We start from the raw sequence: 20,962 nt of genomic DNA, 5'->3' as shown, positions 1-20,962 counted from the left end.
ATGCCATTATGATGCCCAAAATAAATAATATCTTCAAATATCCAGTATCATAAATGTATTTTTTTTAATTGGTTTATTCAAATACCAACAATCACCAAGATATTTTTCTCTACCTTATGCACCAGATATGAGTGTAAAAGAAGTCTGTTTACTTTAAAAAATCAAATCACATCTTTTGACACAGGAACTTCCCTGGAGGCTCAGACAGTAAAGAATCTGCCTGTAATGCAGGATACTCAGGTTCGCTCCCTGGGTCGGGAAGATCCCCTAAAGAAGGGAACGGCAACCCACTCCAGTATTCTTGCTGAAGAATTGCATGGACAAAGGAGCCTGATAGGCTACAGTCCATGGATTCGCAAAGAGTTGAACAAGACTGAGCAACACTGACCTATTAAAAAATAATGAGCTTTTCATGTGCTGAAGTCAATTCTAGAACTCTCCCCAATGCTACATTTCACAATCAAATCATAGCAACATAATTACTGATTGGACGTTTCCACAACCAAAGTTTCTAATGCTGGGACATTACATTCCAGAAAGAGACACATACATGATATTTATCAGCTTTGAGCATTTATATTTAAAATTGAAAAAGACATTAAGATTACTACAGAATAAAGTAACACCGTGCCTGGGCTTCCTCTGCGAGAGCTGACCCAAGGCCAGAAGCACAGAAGTGGCTTCAGTGATGGACACTCACCTGAATGGTTTGTCACAGCACAGAGAAGCAGGTGTTGATGATGCCCCTGGAGCCTGCAAAGGACAAGACAAGGATCATTCTCAAATCTCCTGTGCTGCCAGCCCACACATTGCAAACCCCACTGGGAAGGAAGGATGGCAGTTGATTCACATGATCATAAACGCTGTCAGACCCTTCACTATTGGTTCATCTTATCACCTGGGAGGGTCGCCAGCTTATCAGGACATCTCAGCCCTAAGACCTCAGATCCCAAGTGACACAATTCCACTAATCAACAGCAGGGCGGGTTCCCATGACCCCTGGTCAGGGCAAGGTAAGCAGTCCTTGGTCATGGCCTATCTGTCCCAGTATACAGGAAGCCCTCAATCAATGTTGGCCACTATTACATCATTATTGTTATATCTGCTCAAAAGAACCAGTTATTGATTTTGAGAGAATTTTCAATTTTTACCACTCTATTTTTGAAAAGCTTATCTGACAGGGAAAAAAACTTCAGGTTATAATTACTTTACAGTCTACACAACCCCTGTGTGGGTGTGTGAGTGGGTGTGTTAAACTCCAAGGCGTGTGTGCGAACTAAAGTCACTTCAGTCGTGTCCACTTCTTTGTGATCCTGTGGACTGTAGCCCACCAGGCTCCTCTATAGCCACTATTTCAGGAGATGAATCCAGTAACTTTGTGAGAGAAATTACCTCCCAATTTCAGAAGGGGGGAAACCAAGCCGCAGAGAGGTGTAAGGTCTCATGGAAAACGGCAGAGTGGGAGGAGAATCCAGATGCCCCTGTCTCGGCTCCCCCGAACACCTTCCTCTCAGGAGGCTCTTCTCTCCTGCCTTCTGTGAGCTCCTCCCTGCCTGCTGCGTCTCATGGACACCGCTCTGTGGATCAGTCCGGGACACACTCTGAGTAGGTGACACAGGGGTGACCATGCAGCAGGCTAGAGCTGGCCAAGGTGGACAGAACCCCGGCACCCCCTTCTGCTCCTGCCCACCCTGGCCCTGGGGAACCCTTCTCAAACAGGACCTGACATCCCCCCTCACCTGGGGTCCCACCTGGGCATCTGGCTCACAGTGGCTCCCCCAGTGTGAAGCGAAGGGATGAAGAGTGAATACCAAGTTTATTTCAGGGATCAATGAGAGCGATGACCTCCTGAAATTACACAGCGTGTGGCCAAGCCAACCCTAAACTGCAGAGGTCGCGACCTGGACCCCAGACAAAAGCAGGACCTGGAAGGCACTCTCCTCCATGCTCAGATGTGAGAGTGGGCTCTGGGTGTCCACACGCAGTGGCTGGTCTTTCCTGGCCAGGACACATGCCTCTAGTTCATCTCCTCCTCTCGCAGAGGTGTCTGGGGACCAACTGAGATGGTCCCCATGGGTGCCAGGTACCAGAACTTGCCCTCCACTGTTCCAGTGTCCCCAGCCTCCGATACCACCTCCCAGTGGGCGACAGGCCTCACACCCCATGTCTGTACTGTTTTGGGCTCCACACCGGTCCTGCCCATCTTCCCACCATCCCAGACTTCTGATGGCTCAGGCCATATGGACTCCAAACAATGAGATTTGGGGGGAGGTCCATTAGAAACCAAAGATTAAAATCTAAAATATATTTTTTTAAAGTATTGCTAAAATGTAAATGAAATGTAAACTTATTCATCATTTTAGAAAACATCTTGTCCATAGATACAAAAAGCCCTTAAAAGGTCTGAAACACATGACAGCAATGTGAGGAATGACTCAGGAAATTACTGGGAAAGTCCGTAAGTCTCTAGGGACCAGGCTGCTCACTGCATTATGATGTGTGTAACAGGGAAAAACACACAGCCTAAGAGCTCAACCCCGCGACTTAGTTACATTAGATAAATCATGGGGCTCACAGACGGTGACACACCTGTGGGCCTGGAGAGACGCCGCGATGTGTGACAGCGAGAGCACTAACAGTCACGACAGCCACACGGTCGCTCCCTGGTGCAGAGTGCGTGACTCACACACACACACACACCTGGAAACGTCTATCAGTGTGCAGGCTGCCTGGGCAGCAGCGTGTTTCTGGGTTTTTTTCATATTTTTTTCATATTTTTCATATTTTTTCTTGTTTTTTCTTCCACGTGCACTTTTTTCCTTTTCTACCGAGAACACAGTTTACTTCTATAACTGGAGAAAGCGCCAACACCAGGGTCAGCTCAGATGAGGTGCCAGCTCCTGGTGTGGCATTCAGGTCTTCCCACCAGTGACAGAACTCAGACAGTCCTGGAGGGAAGACAGTGAGGGAGCCACTGAGCATCTTGGAACCGAAACATTCTTGGCCTACCTAGGGTTACTGCATGACAGCTGCAGGGGCCTGAAACCACCCTCACCACGGCCAGGCCACGGGCCCTGAACACTGTGCACAGGGCCATCCAGCCTGGCCTTCATCCCAAGGACTTCATCTCCCTTAGGACTCAGCTACTTGTCTTGGCAGATCATCAAGTTTCCAGAAGAGCTGGTTTTAAGCTAACCTGACTCCAAACATCCCCATATCTGAGAACCACTGTCCCCAGTCGAAGGCACACAGCACTGCCTACCGTTCCTTCAGTTCATGCACTTTCCATTTTGCTTTATACTGTGAATGTGTATAAGGAAGGCACACAATATCTCTGCAATGTGGGACATGTACATAATTTATAAATAAATGAACAGTAGTGCATTCACACTCCATTACAATTAAACATACGTAGGTCCCAGCCCTGGAGGTGAGTATGTAAACCTGGCTGGAGACCACCGCTCCCAATCAACCAGCACAAGGGACTGATTATGTCTTCTGATATTTGCAAACGTCTCTGCATTTTCACCAGGAAGTTGCAAACTCTGGTAAGCAGGTTGTGCAAACCTATGTGACAAAGCAAAGCAGGAGAGCAGACAACACCACCCTGAAGGGAGGGGACGCCATGGGGGTCCTGCAGCCCAGCCCCGCCTGCTGATGTCTGAGCACTGACACGACCAGGCCCAGCTGCCCGCCCCCAGGCCGACCCCGCCTCACTGCTTAGCCTGTGAGGGTCATTCCTGAACACTGTGGGGAATTCCCTCGTCATTCCTGACACACGGGCGCTGAGTTTCAAGGGGGCTACAAAGCCTTCTCCAAAAGCCGCCATCATTCTACACTCTCCTGTGGTATGGCTTCAAGGTCCAAGAGAACCGACTTAGTTTTGCCCTGTAATTCCCCAAATCAGCACATGAGCAAGAGATACCTCCTGTTCCAGAAGCCACTAAGCTGAGCAGCTTCTGGACCTCAAGCCCCAGGAGGGCAGGGAGGGTGGGTCTGGAGGGGCAGCACCCACACTCCCTGCAGCAGCCTCAAAGCCCCGCGGCTCCACAGAGGGTCCAAGCCAGCCCTCACCCACAGCGAGTCCTGAACGCCACTGCCCTTCACATGACAGATGTGTTAGACAATAAATGCACAGCTAGATAGTACAACAGAGAGATGATAAACAGGTTGGAGAGCTGATAGATAAACAAAGGATAGACACACACATAAACACATGAAAAATAAGTAAAAAAATACATACCTACATACAAGCAATACAATCAGAAAGCTAGGCCTCAGCCTACCCTCACAGTATTTCAGTTTCACCTGCAGCCTGAGCTGTTAGACCAAGTTAGACTGAAGTAACACACAGCGACTCGAGACAGTCTGACACCAACCATAAGTCTAAGTTTGTAAACAGAGAGCGAACTCCTTGAAGGCCGGCCCTCTATGCCTTCCAGCAGCCCCCCATCACCTAAGTGGATGGCAGCAGCTGGAACCCCCACATACTGACTCTATCCCAGCCTGCCGGCAAGGCGCCTGACAACCCTCAGGGGAGGAGCATGCAGGGAGGCAGGTGTAGCCACAGCCTAGCGTGGAGGGGCTGCGGGAGGTGGGCTGAGGGAGGTCACGTGAGGGGATAGGACTGGGGGGCGTGGCCAGTGCCAAGACCCTGCAGTGGGACTGCAAACTTCTTGGAGACCAGCGAGGGAACCAGTGCAGCCAGAACAGGTGCAGGAGGGCAAGAGTGAGGAGGGGGATTCTCTAGGAAGAAGAAGGCAGGCCCTCTGGCCAGTCCAGAGCCTCCAAGAGGCTGCAGAGAAAGCCTCCTGCCTTCCTGCACCCCTCAGCAGCCAGCTGTGCCTGGGGAGACAGGGCCTGTGTCCACAGACCATGCAGCGCCCCCTCCCCTCCTAGAGAAGACAGCAACATTCCACCAGCACCATCCTGTAAGAGGCGACAGGAGACCAAGGTCAGGAAGCAGACCCGTTCATGGCCAGCCACCTGGTTCTCAGCAGGAAGCCCAGTAAGACATGACCGTCCTCACTTCACAGCTGGGGAAACGGCATTCAGGACTCTTAGGTGTATGGAATCACACAGTTAAGAGGCAGCAGCAACTTCTGACACCAAAACTATGGACTCTTCCCATCCCCCGGCCCTCGATGGTCCGCAGCCCATCCTGCCCAGCCTGTCCTTGGGTCAGATTGAAACCAGTGAAGCTAGAGGAGCTTTTCCTGGGGGAGCAGGTCTAGCCCTAAGCCTAGGAAGACAGAGGAATCATGAGTGAGTCACCACTTCTAAGCCAGGTTCTGAGATCTGATGGGCACGAAATCCTGCAGCAGGGGAGAACCTCATTCTGGGGCTGTGTTTGGAACCAAGCCAATGATGAGCAGGGATGGGACCCGGATACATGGGAGAGAAGCCCCGTGGCTGCTCAGGGAGCTCACGCCTCACGCCGACTGGAAGCAGCCCGACTTGTCCAAACACCGCACTTGTCAGGAAGGTGACACGTGACATCTCTATGCGCCTTTACTTGGAAGCAAAGAATTTATCTACTCTTGGGGCTAAAAAGCTGAAGCCCTCATCTATCACCACAGTACAGTTCATGCTTTAAGAATGTCTGATTTATTTTAATGCACATATATATATGGAATCTAGAAAAATGATACTAACGGAACTATTTGCAGGGTGGGAAGAGAGACACAGATGTAGACTTATGACACGGGGGGCGGGGGGGGGGGGGGAAGAGAGAGTGGGACGAACTGGGAGAGTAGCACTGACATACATACATTGTACTTTGCTGAGTCACTCAGTCGTGTCTGACTCTGCAACTCCATGGACTGTAGCCCACCAGGCTCCTCTGTCCATGGGATTCTCCAAGCAAGATTATTGGAGAGGGTTGCCATGCCCTCCTCCAGCGGATCTTCCTGACCCAAGGATCAAATCCATGTCTCTTATGTCTCCTGCATTGGTAGGCGGGTTCTTTACCACTAGCGCCACTTAGGAAGCCCATATATCCACTAACATGTGTAATATAGCTAGCTAGTGGGAAGCTGCTATATAACACAGGGAGCTCAGATCAGTGCTCTCTGATGACCCAAAGGGGTGGGACGGGGGGAAGGGAGGGAGGCTCCAGACGGAGGGGATATATGTATACATATGGCTGATTCACAATGTTATACAGCAGAAATTAAAACATTATAAAGCAATTATATTACAATAAAAAAAAATGGCTGAGAACTACCTTGCTGAAGTCTCCTGAAGACGGTTCCTTGCTCATAAGTAATCCTGCATCCTGACCTTGGAGAAGACTAAGGAAACCTCTCTACTTGTAGACCCCGGACCCCTAGATGTGTGCTGCAAACTCCTTTTCTCTTGTTATTTTGCAAGAAGAGGGCTGCCCGCCTGCCTTCCTGGACAGCCTTTGGAGGCTGACACCTGCAGGCCACCACCACCCTCTGTGGACCAGCGCCAGTGTCCCGGGTGAAAGCCACTCGGCCACCTCCCAGTTCCTCCCAGTCTCCCTGTCTCCAGGGCAGTGCAGCACCCGCCTCCACCCCGCCCAGCCTCCTTCACCTGTGTCCCCTTTGGCACGTGCTAATCACAGCTTGCAACTTCTAAAGGTACCAAGAAAAAGAAGGAAGAAGGAAAGAGACACAGGTGGGATCCGTGGTAAAGGTTAACCTGTGAAAGGTAACCCACAGGCCTGGGCTGCTTCTCCTTAAAGGTGCTGCTTGAGGCCCAGAGCACATCTGCTTGGACCAGTATGTGGTCCTGGGACTCCAATGAAGCCACTGGCCTCCCTGGGCATCAGTCTCTTCCGATAAAATGACAGCTTTTGGATCTAGTGCTCAGAAGGCCCGGCCCAGCCCTAAAATCCCCAAGTCCATGGTTCCGAGGCAGAGACTAGCGAGCCATCCACCCGATAAAGAATCAAATGACCTGCCTGGGGGCTCTCTTGTTCAACATATTTTTCAAATGATTAAAACTCATTTATTTTCCAAATGGGGTTATTTTTATATTTGAAACAGACAACAGCAGTTTTGCTGTCAGGTGCCCATCTTTCAACTGAGGATAGTAACCAAAACGACATCTGCATGCCGATGCAAACTTTTATTAACAGAGGACAGAGATGGGTGCGCCACTGGCCGAGACCAGCAGAGGATCAATCCAGAACACTTGGTGACTCTGGCCCAAGCACCTCTGGGAGGGAATTGCTTTGCCCCGATAACTGTGCCTCTCTAAGAAGGAAAGGATGGGGTTCAGACAGGTCAGCCACCATTTGGGAGCAGATGTAGGCCAGCCACATACTTCCAAACAACAGAGGGAGAGAACAGGGTGCCCTGGGGTCCTGGCGGGGACCACTGGGGTGAAAAGGCAGCTGGAAGCCCAGTGGGGATGAAGGCCAAAGCACAAGTCCAAAGTGAGAGTGCTGGTGCTCCCTGGGCACACACCCTGCCAGCCCCGCCTGGGCTGGATGAACACAGTTCTCCACAGTGCCCGGTGGCCCCTGTGCTCACAGACATGGGGGTGTCTGGAGGAGACGGGGAGGCGGGATCCTCATCCACTGGGCAACATCTCCTAAGAGTCACTCACTCCCCAGGGCGGACAGGGTTCCAGGACCCTGGGCTCCCAGCTGACCTGAGGTTTACTTGGTTCTGTCAAATATCCCTGCAGCATCTCGAATCAATATTCAAACCTCTGCTATCTTGACAGGACACCAAGTATCTTATACTTTTTCGAGGAAAAGGTGTAGCTGATGTATCACAGTAAACAAACACCCTGAAGGCCTTACTCTAGATGCAAAAAGTGCCATCAAAGGCTGTGGACGAGGGAGCAGCTGTCACAGCCAGCAACCACGTCCAAACCAAAAGACCCTGCGTCGCCAGTAATGAGTGCCAGTGATAATCTGCCAATGTGAGAGGCAGATCACTGGCTTCCCATAGGCTTCTACAAAAAATGGTGCTTAACAAACCCAACACAGGAGTGACACAGCACAGATGCCACATCCCTGAGGGCCTCAGTGGAGCCGAGGGGACCACCGAAAGGCTTACTAGAGGGATCAGATTTGGACTGCAAGGAGGGGTGGAGACAACGGCGGCTATAGGCTATGCGCTCTGTCACCTTCCAATCCCCAGGGCAAGAAAGTGGAGGAAAAGGCAAAGCAAGACCCGCCACACAGGAGTAAGTAGTGGGACCAGGGACAGACCCCTGCCCGCACTCCTCGCCGTGGCCATCCTCCAGGCTTCTGCAGGAGTCCCTTCCTGCCCCAGGAAGCTGTGACTACAGGGCCACACAGGGCCAGCCAACTGACACAAAGCCAGGGTTAGCCACACAAGGAGTCCCTGAATTACCAGGCTCCACTCTCTAAGAACAGGTAACAGAACTCCAAATGCTCCCGCTGTGTGGCCTTGAGCAGGCACTTTGCCGTCTCTGCGCCTCATGCTCCTTACCCAGAAAACAGGCTGAAAAATACAGCAACCTCTCTGCAAGGTGGCTGTGGGGTTAAAGCAGCAAAGGCCAGTCACACACTCAGAACAGGGCCCAGCAGAGAGTAAATGCATCAACATTTACAGCAACAAATGTGTTTTCTGGGAAACCATGAGATGAGGTGAGGGGAAAACGAGAACGGAAGTGCCTCAATAAGAACCACTCGGGGGACTTCCCTCGTGGTTCAGTGACTAACGCTCTGAGTTCCCAATGCAGGAGGCCTGGGTTCAATCCCTGCTCAGGGAACTAGATTCCACATGCTGCAACTAAGACCGGGCGCAGCCAAATAAAAAAATAATGTAAAAAAAAGAACCACTTTGTGGGGAGTGCACACATGTCAGCAGAGGAGGGGAGGCCACGGATGCTTCCCTGTGAAGATGCAACAGCACCTGTTTCTGTCACACACATGCACACACACACACACACACACATACACACACTGTGGGCCTGGCACAGGGGAGAATCACGCCTATGTTGGGGGGATGACGATGTCCCCGTGCCACACAGTACGGCAGGCAGCAAAGCACTGGGGTCTGCAGGATGAGGGAAGGAATAAGCCCAGCAGTCATTTCAAAGCAACAGAGGGCTGACCTGGCCATTTTAAGAGGCAGGAGGATACTGTTTTACATTTCAGTAATGAATACCTAGTTAGCTTTATTTTCAGGATAATAAAACTAAATGGGGTGTATTTATTTATTATTTAAGTGGCTTAAACTGACTCATCAGCTAAAAGAATAGCATCTGAAGAGGAGCAACTCTCTACACCGTCACAAGTTTGTACCATATGGAATCAATGAAATAGAGGGTGGCTGGCTATTAGGAAGAAATTGTCCATCAAACAGCCAGGTAGTGAAGCATCAATTCAGACAACCCAGTGATGGTGAAGGACAGCCTGTCCCCACAGACCATAAACGGTGGGTTCTGCTCACTGGCTGGGTGGGACTCACACGCTGCACCCGCCCAGGTACAGGCTTCGGTAACACATGTTCTCACCCACGGAACCCTCCCAGATCACCCCATGGAAGTATCTAATGAGATTCCCCCCACCCCCTGCAAAGTGAGGAACCCGAAGCAGAGGCCTCCCTCCCCAGGCTCACGGCCCCCAACTCTCGCAGTGAAGGGTGGCACCGGGATCCCTGGGCTGCACCCCTGCTTCCCACCTCCCCTCGCCCCCTCCACCTTTTGGGTAAAGAGCAGAGAAAGACCTTTCGCAGCTGCCATACCAGGAACTTGGCAGGGCCCGAGGACACTTCACGGCCCCCAGCTTCCCAGAGTCGCCGGACCTGTGTGCTGCTCCCAGCCATGCTGACCAGCCTGAAACTGGCGCTGTGAAAAGGTCCCGTAAAAAGGAACAAAAGGAACGTTGCATAACCAGAGCCAGATTCACAAGGAAGCACAGGGCCTGTGGCTGTGCACAAATGTCATCACCCAGCTGGGGACCGGGGAGGGGGTTCTCTTAAGGAGACCAACTGAAACAGCTCTGCACGTTCTGTTTGTTTCTCCAGGAAAACAGAGTTAAAATACATCTTAAAACTTTTTGAGAGACTTGCGTGGTGGTCCAGTGGTTAAGACTCCATGCTTCCACTGCAGGGGGCACATGTTTGATCACTGGTTGGGGAACTAAGATCCTGCAAGCCACATAGCGTAACCATAAAAATAAAAAAATAAATGAAAATCTTTTAAAAGGCAACAACTAGCCACATCCAGTTCAAACACAAAGGCCTTCATGTGTTCACTCATTCATTCACCTACTCACTGCCTGGCTGGTAGGGTTCAGGGGTGAAGTGTACCTGCTTTGGAACCTTAATGCCTGGGTGAGACCCCAGCTGTCTGACCTTTGGAAATTACTTCTCTGTGACTCAGTTTTCTCACCTGGAAAGTGGGGGTATTGGGAGGATTAAATAAGGAAACATGCAGGGCTAAGAATGGCATCTAGCAGATAATAAAAGCTAAATAAATCTCAGCTTTGCGTTCAATCCTTGTGTTTGGGTGCCAGGGAGGGACTGGCCCATGGAAGTGAAACTTCCCCACAAGCCCACACTAAACGCAGTAACCTGCCAAGACCACAGCTCCATTCAAAGAAATAAGACTTGGGCAAAGAAACTTTCCCAACGTCAGACAGCCAGCAGAACATTGTTCCCTTCCAGAATGAGAAGACCAGAAACAGATTCATTAGCAGGATTGCCCACCTTGAGAATTTTTTTCTTAACACTCCTACAAGTTGGCAACAATCACCCTGGATTACTAGAAAAATACACACCCCTCTGATGTTAGGAAACTAAAAGTGTGTGAAAGTCACTCAGTCATGTCTGATTCTTTGTGACCCCATGAACTATACAGTTCACGGAGTTCTCCAGGCCAGAATACTGGAGTGGGCAAGCCTTTCCCTTCTCCATGGGATCTTCCCAACCCAGGGATCGAATCAGGGTCTCCTGCATTGCAGGCGAATTCTTCACCAACTGAGCTAAGGTAACGTCATTCTGCCCCCAAGCTCAACTATGAGAAGCAAGGTTTTGTTCACACTAAGATTTGTCGTTGTTTGGTCGCTAAGTCATGTCCTGAGACTGTGTCTATGCTTATTTGTCACCAAATACTCAGATTTCTGAGATGTGTAGGCTGGTCTGAACCACGTGGAACTTGGAGGCTGATGAAGGGAGGGAGGGAGGCCCAGGACAGGCAGCAGAAACAGTGCTTTCACAATCAAGCCTGATGTCCCAGAGGGGCTTGTGGGCAGAGGTCTGCAGGGCAGGCAGCGGCCACCCCCAGGAAGCAGAGCGTGGGAGCCAGAGTCAGGACTCAACGCTCCATGTAACTTTCACAGTCCCATTAAAGCAGAGTGAGGACAGGAGCAAGCTCGGGCGAGGCGCCAGGGACAGACTCAGTGCCAAGGGCAAGTGGAGGCCCTGCAGATCCTTCTGGGGAGGAACTCATTGCACTGGGGAGCACGGCCAGCTTCTCCTTCCACAAGCAGTGCCCTCCTCCCATCGTGCTCCTTCCTGCCCCTGGCCTGATGTGGCCCACGAGTGGTTCCGCAGGAGCGGGGAGGCTGGGAGCACAGGAACCAGGGGGGCCAGTCCCACAGAGGAGCCGAGGGCTCGGTGGCAGCACGTACATGGGCTCCAGCTGAGGGCCTCCTGCCAGGACCCTGCAGGAACCAGAGAGGGGTCAGGAAGGACCGCACAGGGCAGGGGTTGCATCCTGTTGGTGCCAGCATGGGGTGGGGATCAGAAAGGGCAGAGCCAGAGCTGCCCCCCCACCCCCCCACCCCCGTCCTCCTAAATTCTCCCAGGAAACCTACTGGGATTCTCGGGAAGGCAGGTGTCCCAGAACCTAGCAGGTATCTGCCCACCCACCCGCCTGCCTGCCTTCTGTCCTTTTGAATTAGCACGAAACCAAGAAACAAACACAAAGTCAAAGTCAAAGAGCATGGCAGGACCAGAAAGAAGCAGGCGCCTGATGCCTCCATTAGCGCCTGAAATGTCATGTTCCTTGGGTGCCAAGTTTCCAGGAGGCCAAAAGGATAAGGGAGGTAGTGGTTGGACACACGTCAGTCTGTGGGGACACTGCGGCTTTACAGGTGACCCAGCCTGTCTGAGGCTACATTCAACTCACTCCCTTGACACCCAAAGTCACAACAGGAAAAGCAGGCAGCGCTGGACCACGAGCCGCCCAGAACCAGAGCCCCATCCCCCATCCCCCACTGTCAGACCCTCCCCTCCAGCTGCCCACACTAGAGGCTATCCAGCAGATTTCATTTTATGAAATAGTCTGGTACGTCCCTTAAATTAAGAGGAAGACTCACATGGGCCCATTTTATAACTACATCTAAACAGGCAGGCTTTCTTTTTTTTTAATCAATTATTTCATAACAAGAATATTGCATTTCTTCTCACAGAATATCACAGGGAGGGCTATGGGAGACTGTCACAGCCCTGTCCTTGGCAGGATGTCCCTGGGAGCGGCCTGCTCTGGAGGAAATCACGTGGGGTCTCCTTCCAGGCCAGACACAATGGACACCCCGAGCTGGGGAGCTGGAGTGTCTGTCTTAGGTCAGCTCAGTCCTCACAGGACAGCAGGGGGTTCCTGAGAGGGACCATGGGGGTGAGGGGTAATTGGGCCACATGTCCCCTTACCTGTCACGTCAGCAGAATTTTGAACTCTTCTAAGCTCCAAAATCACTGCAGATGGTGACTGCAGCCATGAAATTAAAAGACACTTGCTCCTTGGAAGAAAAGCTATGACCAACCTAGACAGCATATTAAAAAGCAGAGACATTACTTTGCCAACAAAGGTCTGTCTAGTCAAAGCTATGGCTTTTCCAGTAGTTATGTACGGATGTGAGAGTTGGACTACAAAGAAAGCTGAGCGCCAAAGAATTGATGCTTTTGAACTGTGGTGTTGGAGAAGACTCTTGAGAGTCCCTTGGATAGCAAGGAGATCCAACCAGTCCATCCTACAGGAAATCAGTCCTGAATATTCATTGGAAGGACTGAGGTTGAAGCTGAAACTACAATATTTTGGCCATCTGATTCAAAGAACTGACTCATTTGAAAAGACCCTGATGTTGGGAAAGATTGAAGGTGGGAAAAGAAGGGGACGACAGAGGATGACATGGTTGGATGGCATCATCGACTCAATGGACATGAGTTTGAGTAAACACCGGGAGTTGGTGATGGACAGGGAGGCCTGGTGTGCTGCAGTCCATGGTGTCTCAGAGAGTCGGACAAGACTGAGTGACTGAACTGAACTGAAGCATCAGCTCTCAACTCTGTGCAATGGGTCAAGGGTGGCAGCCTCTAGGCTTCCCGAGGATTGGAGAAGTCAAGAGGCACATGTCCCCATGGCTCCTGGCAGTATCAGCTCAAAGACTCTTCACCATCAGAGGGCCCTGATGGAGAGAAGGTCCAAGCCCAACTCCTGCATATCACAAGAGAGGAACACGATGGGGAGGGGCAGTGAGTTCTGGTGGGGAAGTAGACAGGGCCAGGTGTGGCGCCCCAAGGACAAGCTGTTTACTCCTTACTCCATGGTGATGGAGAACACCCCGAGCCTGGGGATTCAGGTCTCAAAGACACCATCAAATTCCCAACAGGAGCGTTCTCAGCCCCAGCCAGGGATATGAACAATGCAGGAAGGAGCAGCCCAGGAGTGCCTAGCAGCTCCAGAAGAGACCGGACATGTCTCTAGAAGGTGAGGACCTGTGTTATTAGCTCTGGAGTAGGGTCACTCAGCCTGGGTGGGCGAACGCTGTCTGCAGAGACAGGGCTTCAGCAGCGGAGAGGTGGGTCTACCCTGGGGTGTCCAGCGGGGGCAGTATCCTGGCCGGCAGGCCCATCCTGCCCCAGAGCCCAGACCACTCAGCCCTCCACCATGGATTTCTTCCAGCTTGGCTTTCTCCTGGCCACCTCTCAGGTTTGTACATGAACTGTTCACCACAGGTTCAGGGGGAGGCAGTTGCAAGTGAGTAAGGGTTTGTTCCTTCTGATGGGCAAGTCAGGGGAAAAGGTCTGAGGACCCCTAATCAATAACTGATCAACTATAGTTCATTCAAGGTTGTCATGTTCTTAAAAAGTCACCATGACACTGGCCAGGTTTCTGGTGCCTCGAAGTACCAGACAGCACTTCAGGACTATAGCTGGATGCCATTGTAAACAGAAATCACGACCAAAAAGCAAAAAAATTCCCAAAATGTGGCACTAAATATAAATACACCTTGAGAAGAACCCCTGTTTACTCTTCTGAGGGCTAAAACAAGAGGCACCTTGAGGAACACAGCTGGTGAGTGCCCACATGGAGCTCAAATTTTCTGCCCTTCTGCACATGTCCCTGGATGGCCACAAAATCACAGTGAGTGTTGATTTGGGGATTACAAACAAGTTTTCATAAATAGGCAAGCTTGCAAATATATGATCCACAAATAATGAGGAGTGACTGTAACTGAACCTGTTTTTATTTGTAGATGATTAAATCTTTGATTCACCTAAGAAACACCTGGAAAACTTCCCAATTCTAATGTCCCCACATAATAAATTTGTCCCAATAAATATCATGAAAAGAATCCTAATCACAGTCTAACCTAGTCACGTTTGTACGTTTACGAGATGTCATTTCTTTATCCCGAGGATGCTTTACGCTCCTTTGGAAGCTAAGCTCTGGAGTTCTCTTGCCTCCTTGGACGACAGGCTGAGCGGTGAATGCTGCCACGCTTCCTTTTAAAGACACATCACTGTCTCTGCCAGAGCTCTGTTCTCACCTGAGGATTGAGGATGCCACACACTGAGCTGCTTGGAGCATTTTTTAGACAGAGACTCTGAAGAAGCTGGCTCTGTGTTCTAGAATACAGATAAAAGGACCACAATGTTGTCTACACAACGTTGGGAGAGAGGAAGGGCATCTGGAGGTGAGAGACTGTTCCCAGGAGGAAGGGATCTCAGTGAGGCAGCCCAGCACCCTCGCCCACACCCCAGGCTGCAGAGTCCTCAGTCATCCCCACGCTCAGCTCCCACAACCTGCCAGCCTTGCTCAGAGTGGGCCCTCCCCTGGAAGACATCTCCTTCTAGATCAGGTGTCCAAATTTCAGCTGGCAGCACAACCACCCAGAAGGCTTAGGAAAAGAGATCTGGGGTCAGGGGTGGGGTCAGAGAATGTGTGCTTCTAAGTTCCCAGATTTATGCTGCTGCTGCTGCTGCTGCTGGGCTGAGATCACACTTTGAGGACCACTGACTAAACTATTTGTGCGTTGCTTGGTTTGTACTAAAACCTTGTTACCACATACTAAGATGACTTTATTAAAGCGTCCCTCACTGTCACTTTCACTCAACGTGAAACCGCAATCTCCCAGTCACATTTGGAATGACCACTGCAGCAATGCCGTCAGCTTTTACTTGAATATTCCCAAGGACAGGGAGCTCATTTCCTCATAAACCTCCAAGTCCATTTTAACTCTTTAATTTTCCAAAGTCGTTTGTTACATTGAGTTTAACTCATTGGACATCAACCCCTTTGGAAAGGAAGCTGTATAAATCTCTCGAAGAGAAGAGGAAGAATGCCCTTGGCTAGTTTGACACTCACTTTTATGTAGAACGTATTTAAAAAGCTTTATGAAGCAAACATTGCCATTTTAGAAAGCAATGTATCAATCACCTCTGTGTCCTGTGCTGATGAACACAGCAGGCTTTCAGTGAAGCATTTCATCAAGCAGACACAGTGTCCTTCCAGAGGCCAACAGGTCACAAGGTCACACTGGCCACTGGCGGGCAAGCCTTGAGCCTTCACACATGGAAAATGACTATGCAGGGTGGGGAGCTGGCAGTGTATCTCAAAACATGGTGGGTGACACGTATGCTAAAAAACAGTTACTGGCCACTGGGCCTCAATCACCTGTTCACCTTGAGCTCTGTGCCTACACTACCTGCATCCTGCATAATAACCCTGGGAGACACAGGTGCAGAGCTTCAGGTGCCCCAGCTTCCAATAACCCCCAAATGAACTGCATCCACACACTCACCCCCACAGCCCCTCACTGAACCACTGTAAAGCCAACCCCAGACATTATACCACTTCATCTAATAAGTATTTCGGTATCTTTAGAATAAAGACTTAAAAAAAAAAAAGGACAACAAAATACCAGTATCATTAGCAATCATTCCTTAATATAAACCAAATACATCATCATATTTGTACACAAACATGTGATCAATGTTCCAACGTCCCTGTCATACAAGTATTGTTTTGGTTTTGTTTTTTTACAGTCTGACACTTTAACTGGATCCACATCAAGTCTTACCATGTTTATTTAACCTGTCTCTTCAGTTCCTTTACAACAGTTCCTCCTCCTCCTCCTCTTCCTGCAGTGTATTTGAAAACAACTGGGGTTCTTCTTACCCAGTAGAATTTCCCCCTTCTGGGTTTTGCTGACCTCTCTGGAGTTATTTTTCAGATCTCTCTGGCCCTGTATTTCCTGTAAGTTGTGGGTGGGCCTGGCTTAATTTGATTCTGGCTTGATTTCTGGTAGGGGCAAATATGTAATCAATGTTCCAACGTCCTTCACGTGAGGCCCACATGACCCCACCAGCTTCCCTTTGTGACCAAGGCAGTTACAGAAGGTCACGTCCTAGAGCCAGCTGCTTCGCCCTTATTAGCGGTCTGAAACATGGCTATTCTAACTCTCCCTTTCTCAACATTTGTCAGCCGGAATTCCTCACCAAATAAGACTTTTTCCCTTCATCTATATTTAACTCTGAGGTATAGATCAAACATGAAAAGAAGCTTAAATGCTTGATTGCTTTTCTTTACCAAATTTCACGAGTTGGTTCCCTAGCACCCCAGCAAAAGTCTCAAAGTCACAAAGCTGAAAGTTGTGACAACTGCAAGCCAGGCAACACTTAGAGGTCCCAGTCCTGGGCTCCATACCTGCTCTCCAGACCCAGTTCTGGAGATAGGCCCCTGGATCCCCATGCTCCCTGGCTCCCAGGAGAGGGCCAGGTGGAGGGCCCAAGGGCATGTAGAATTTGGGGAAGAATCTGACTCCCCAACCTGGGATCCTAAACTGACAGCCAGGGTCACTCCGCCCCTCGGCCACTGCTCCCCAGCGGAGACTTCTATATGGGGGAGTTCACTGTTGTGCTTTTTTAAAGGAGTACTCTCCTCACAGGTAAAAATACACTCAGGTAATTCAAGTGCTATGGTAATATGACGCTTCTCCTCCATCCTAATTCAAGGCATTGAAAAAATAAGCAGTTGGTTTTCCCTTTCAGTAGTCACTGCTATTTCCACCACCAATCACACAGAACCACTGTCTTCAGGCGTCCCTCCCACACTTAAAATCCAGTGACTGCTATGGACTCAGGGCCATAAAAGAAAATAAATGACACTCAACCTGAGTTTTCTTATCCACTGCAGACTTCCAGCCTTTGGACCTAGGGACAGCTGTCTTTCCTTGAAAACATTTCAGAAGGCCCACCCCTGGAAGAGGAGCTGTCACTCTGGAAGCTGCTGGCCCTGGCGACCTGACCGCCGTCACCCCAGAGCACGGGGCGTGGGGACCCAGGACGAGGGTGGACAGGGACACCGGGCTGCATGTGTCACACCTGGGTGGACGTGCGGAGGACACTGACATCCGACGGGGACAGGAACAGACACAGGCGAGCAACTGCCGGTGTGACTGCGGGCGGCCGGTGTGGGATTTAATCATTAGCCGGGCTCCATGCTGCCACGGGTTAATGTGCAGCCTTCTCCTCACACCCGCAGGCAGGCCTGGCAACAGCAGGGAGCCGCCAGCTCTCAAACCCCAGCTCCAAAAAGGGTGGCTTTCCCTTAATTTGTGGAGGGTTGTCCCTCTTTCTCAAAGGTCCCTGAACTGAGACTTGAGGCAAGCCTACGCGTGGCTGACCCGGAGTTCCCACTAAAGAACTGCAAACACCATCAGGGCCTCTTCACCAGGCCACCTTCCCAGAAATCCTGGCAATTCTACCCCCAAAGGTGAAAAAAAGCCAAAGCCTGGGTGTTATTTCAGATGTGGAAGAGAATGGTGAAATCAAAGTTAGGGTAGACCAAAGTCTGGCCTGGGGTTAGAAAAGGTTGGAGGCAAGTGCCTCTTCCCTTGGAGATCTACAGGAACCCACGCCCAGGTGCGGGGATAGCTCAGGGCAGCATTTAGGGGAGGTGTTGAGGGTAGCTGCAGGCAGGGGCCGGGCAAAGGTCAGGGGCCCTTCCGTAACGGGAACCGGCTGGCCCTGACCAGTCTGGCCTGGGTCCTGCAGATTCCCGAAAGGAACGGAAGAGGTCTTCCCATCCCGGTGTGGACTCACACTGACTTCATGCCAGTCCAGCTCCCCAGCCTTCAAAAAGGACTCTGAAGTGAGAAAAAGATACAACAAACCAGCAACTGAGAAATGAAGTAACAAAGTCATCAACCCAGGCCAGGAGCCTGGCCTGTTCTGAGCTCCCCTGGTGGGGCTAGCAAACATCTGGGTCCCCAGGGCACATGAATCTCAGGAACAGGGAGCCCCCAGACTGCATCTTAACTCCAGCATTTTCTCAATGCTTCCCACTGCTCCCCCAAGCTGTAAATCCCCGGGCACTCCTGTCCATCCATGCTTGTTGAGAATACGCAGAAGCAGCCAGCGTGTCCACCCACTGGGATGCAGCAACTGGAGAAATAGGACCTGGGCTCCCCTGGAGCAAACACAGACCCTCAGCAGCACCTCAGGGCTAGAGCACCCTGCCTTTCCAGTGGAGATAGCGCCACAAGCTCTGGCCTCACCCCTGCCCCCCATTTCTAGTTATGTGACCTTGGGCATGTCCCAGCCCCCTGAGTCTAGGTGTGCTTGCCACGCTTCTCTCATCCTAACTGGGCCTTTCAGCCTCCATATATCCCTTCAAGGGTCTTCCACGGGGCTCCTCAAATGACTCATTCCTGTATAGACAGGCTACCTGGTGCAGAGCAATAGATGACTTAGTTTCAAGGTTGAACTCTGGGAATATGGCATCATGTATATTTTTATTTGAGTCTCACCTGGCTTTTTACCAAAAACATAGATATTAAGTTTCATTCCACTGACCAAATGGAAGACTTGGCCTTTGATTTGACATGATTCTTGAGATTTTTCTCTAAGGTCAGAGGGCTTAAAGAACAGGGAAGTTTGCAAGTGTCTTTTGGCCTGAAACAAATTAATCTCATCGTGGTGGTGGTTTAGTTGCTGAGTTGTGTGCGACTCTTGTGATCCCATGGACTGTAGCCCACCTGGCTCCTCCCACAGGATTTTCCAGACAAGAACACTGGAGTGGTTTGCCATTTCCTTCTCCAGGGGATCTTCCCAATCCAGGTCTCCTGCACTGCAGGCAGATTCTTTACTCACTGAGCTACCAATTCTGGGCAAATATGTTCTAATGAGACAGACAGCCTCTGAAGGGGCAGCTGTGCATCCCTACCTGTGTGTAGGCACACACGTACAGGTGTTTTTGACTTTCAGAAAATAGCATCTATCGCTCAGCTAAGACCCTGCTGTGGTATGCAGACCCATGTCTGTGCTTCTGAAGTTCACTACACAAGTAAAAACAACCTATGAGCAGGAATAAGCAGCATTTAATCAAATACCTGAACTTACAGACAAGAACAAGAAATTCCTACAGACAGCCTGCTGTGGATGGGAGTCAGCAGGAGGCACAAGGTTCCATGAACTTCAGTAACACTTCTTCACAAATCAGTACCAACAGAAAGCCTGTAATCTGTTGTTGTCACCTAATTTTGCAGTAAAATAAAGGGAATATCATCAGAGTATATTTTTTTCCTTCTATCTCAAACTCCTAATTATCCAATTTGGCAGGCAACCTTACTGAAATAATTCAATACTTTTGAGAGAACCTGTCTCAGGTGAATGGTGGGAACCGTGATGATGACAGCACATACTCATGGGCACGTGTCCTCAACAGTCACGGGGCCCTCCTGTCAACGTCATTTCATGACCACTTCCTCTGACTTTGTGAGTTTAAGCCAACCTCATTGAACAAGGGGCTCCCCATTGGCTAAGATGGTAAAGAATCAGCCTGCCAATGCAGGAGATGTGGGAGACCCGGGTTCGATCCCTGGGACGGGAAGATCTCCTGGAGGAGGAAATGGCAACCCACTCCAGTATTCTTGCCTGGAGAATCCCATGGGCAGAGGAGCCTGGTGCGCTACAGTCCATGGTTGCAAAGAGTCGGACACGACTGAGCGACTAAGCATGCACACACATACACACAAATACAAAGGTGTAGCTGTCAGAAGGCAGGTTGGAAACTGTAGCCTGAGACAGTGTAATGTGACTCCTAATGTCACCTTTGGCAGAAACCACCCATTGTCTTCACTTTAATTAAACAAGGAGAAATAAAGCCGCCCGAGTTCAGTAAACAGCTGGCTCAAATTTCAGAAGCTATTCTTATACAACCTCTCCTCCAGTGGGAGAAACCACAATGGCCAAGCAAAACAATGGCCTGTGTGCGTGCCAGCCGCCAGGTGAAGGCCTGCACCTGCGTCCTCTGCCGGGCCTGACACTGCCCTGACCGCCACCCACACGTGGCCCCGGAAGGCGGGGACACGGCCTCTTTCAAGGAAGGCAGCTGCTCCAAAAAGAATGAACTTCTCAGACACCAAGCAGTGAGGGGCTTCCGCAGGACTGGCTTCTCCGGGGCCTCTCCAGCCTGGACAGAGGCCCATGAGAGCTTCCCGTGGGTGTGGTTGTGTGGGTGGTTCACACACGTGGACTCACAGGGGCCCCGCGAAAGCTACACCTGCACCCAGGAATGAGTTTCCGTTGGTGCACTGATATGAATCCACCCCCTTGGGCAGCACTGGAAGGGCAAAGATAACATGGAAAAACAAACACCACTGCCTCGCACGTCAGTAAAAAGCTGTCAGGCCAAGTTCAGAGCTCCATGAGGCCTGTGTCGTGAAAAGATCCTGTAATCAATCCGCCTGCCACCATCTGGAGGCTCTCACGCCACCTGCATC

The 20,962-nt window shown here is 50.6% G+C and overlaps 1 protein-coding gene across 6 annotated transcripts in view; it reads right to left on the bottom strand.

Moving 5' to 3' along the window:
* TNS3 (tensin 3) overlaps positions 1-20,962 on the bottom strand; it is a 220,506-nt gene that overhangs the window by 118,983 nt on the left and 80,561 nt on the right. For 5 of the 6 annotated variants that reach the window (XM_043872501.1, XM_043872497.1, XM_043872499.1 and 2 more), the window contains one exon: positions 701-753. Coding sequence is in view for 5 of the 6 variants with exons in the window: in XM_043872497.1 (XP_043728432.1) it covers positions 701-753 (53 nt within the window). In the remaining variant the exon portion in view is untranslated. Of the gene's footprint in view, positions 1-700; positions 754-9,695; positions 9,792-20,962 lie in introns of those variants that run through there. The other variant, XM_043872500.1, reaches the window with a different exon arrangement.

The sequence above is a fragment of the Cervus elaphus genome, chromosome 18 (genome assembly GCF_910594005.1).
Source record: "Cervus elaphus chromosome 18, mCerEla1.1, whole genome shotgun sequence".
Taxonomy (NCBI): Eukaryota; Metazoa; Chordata; class Mammalia; order Artiodactyla; family Cervidae; genus Cervus; species Cervus elaphus.
Note: the sequence above shows the minus strand (reverse complement) of the source record. Positions and strands in the feature narration are given on the sequence as shown.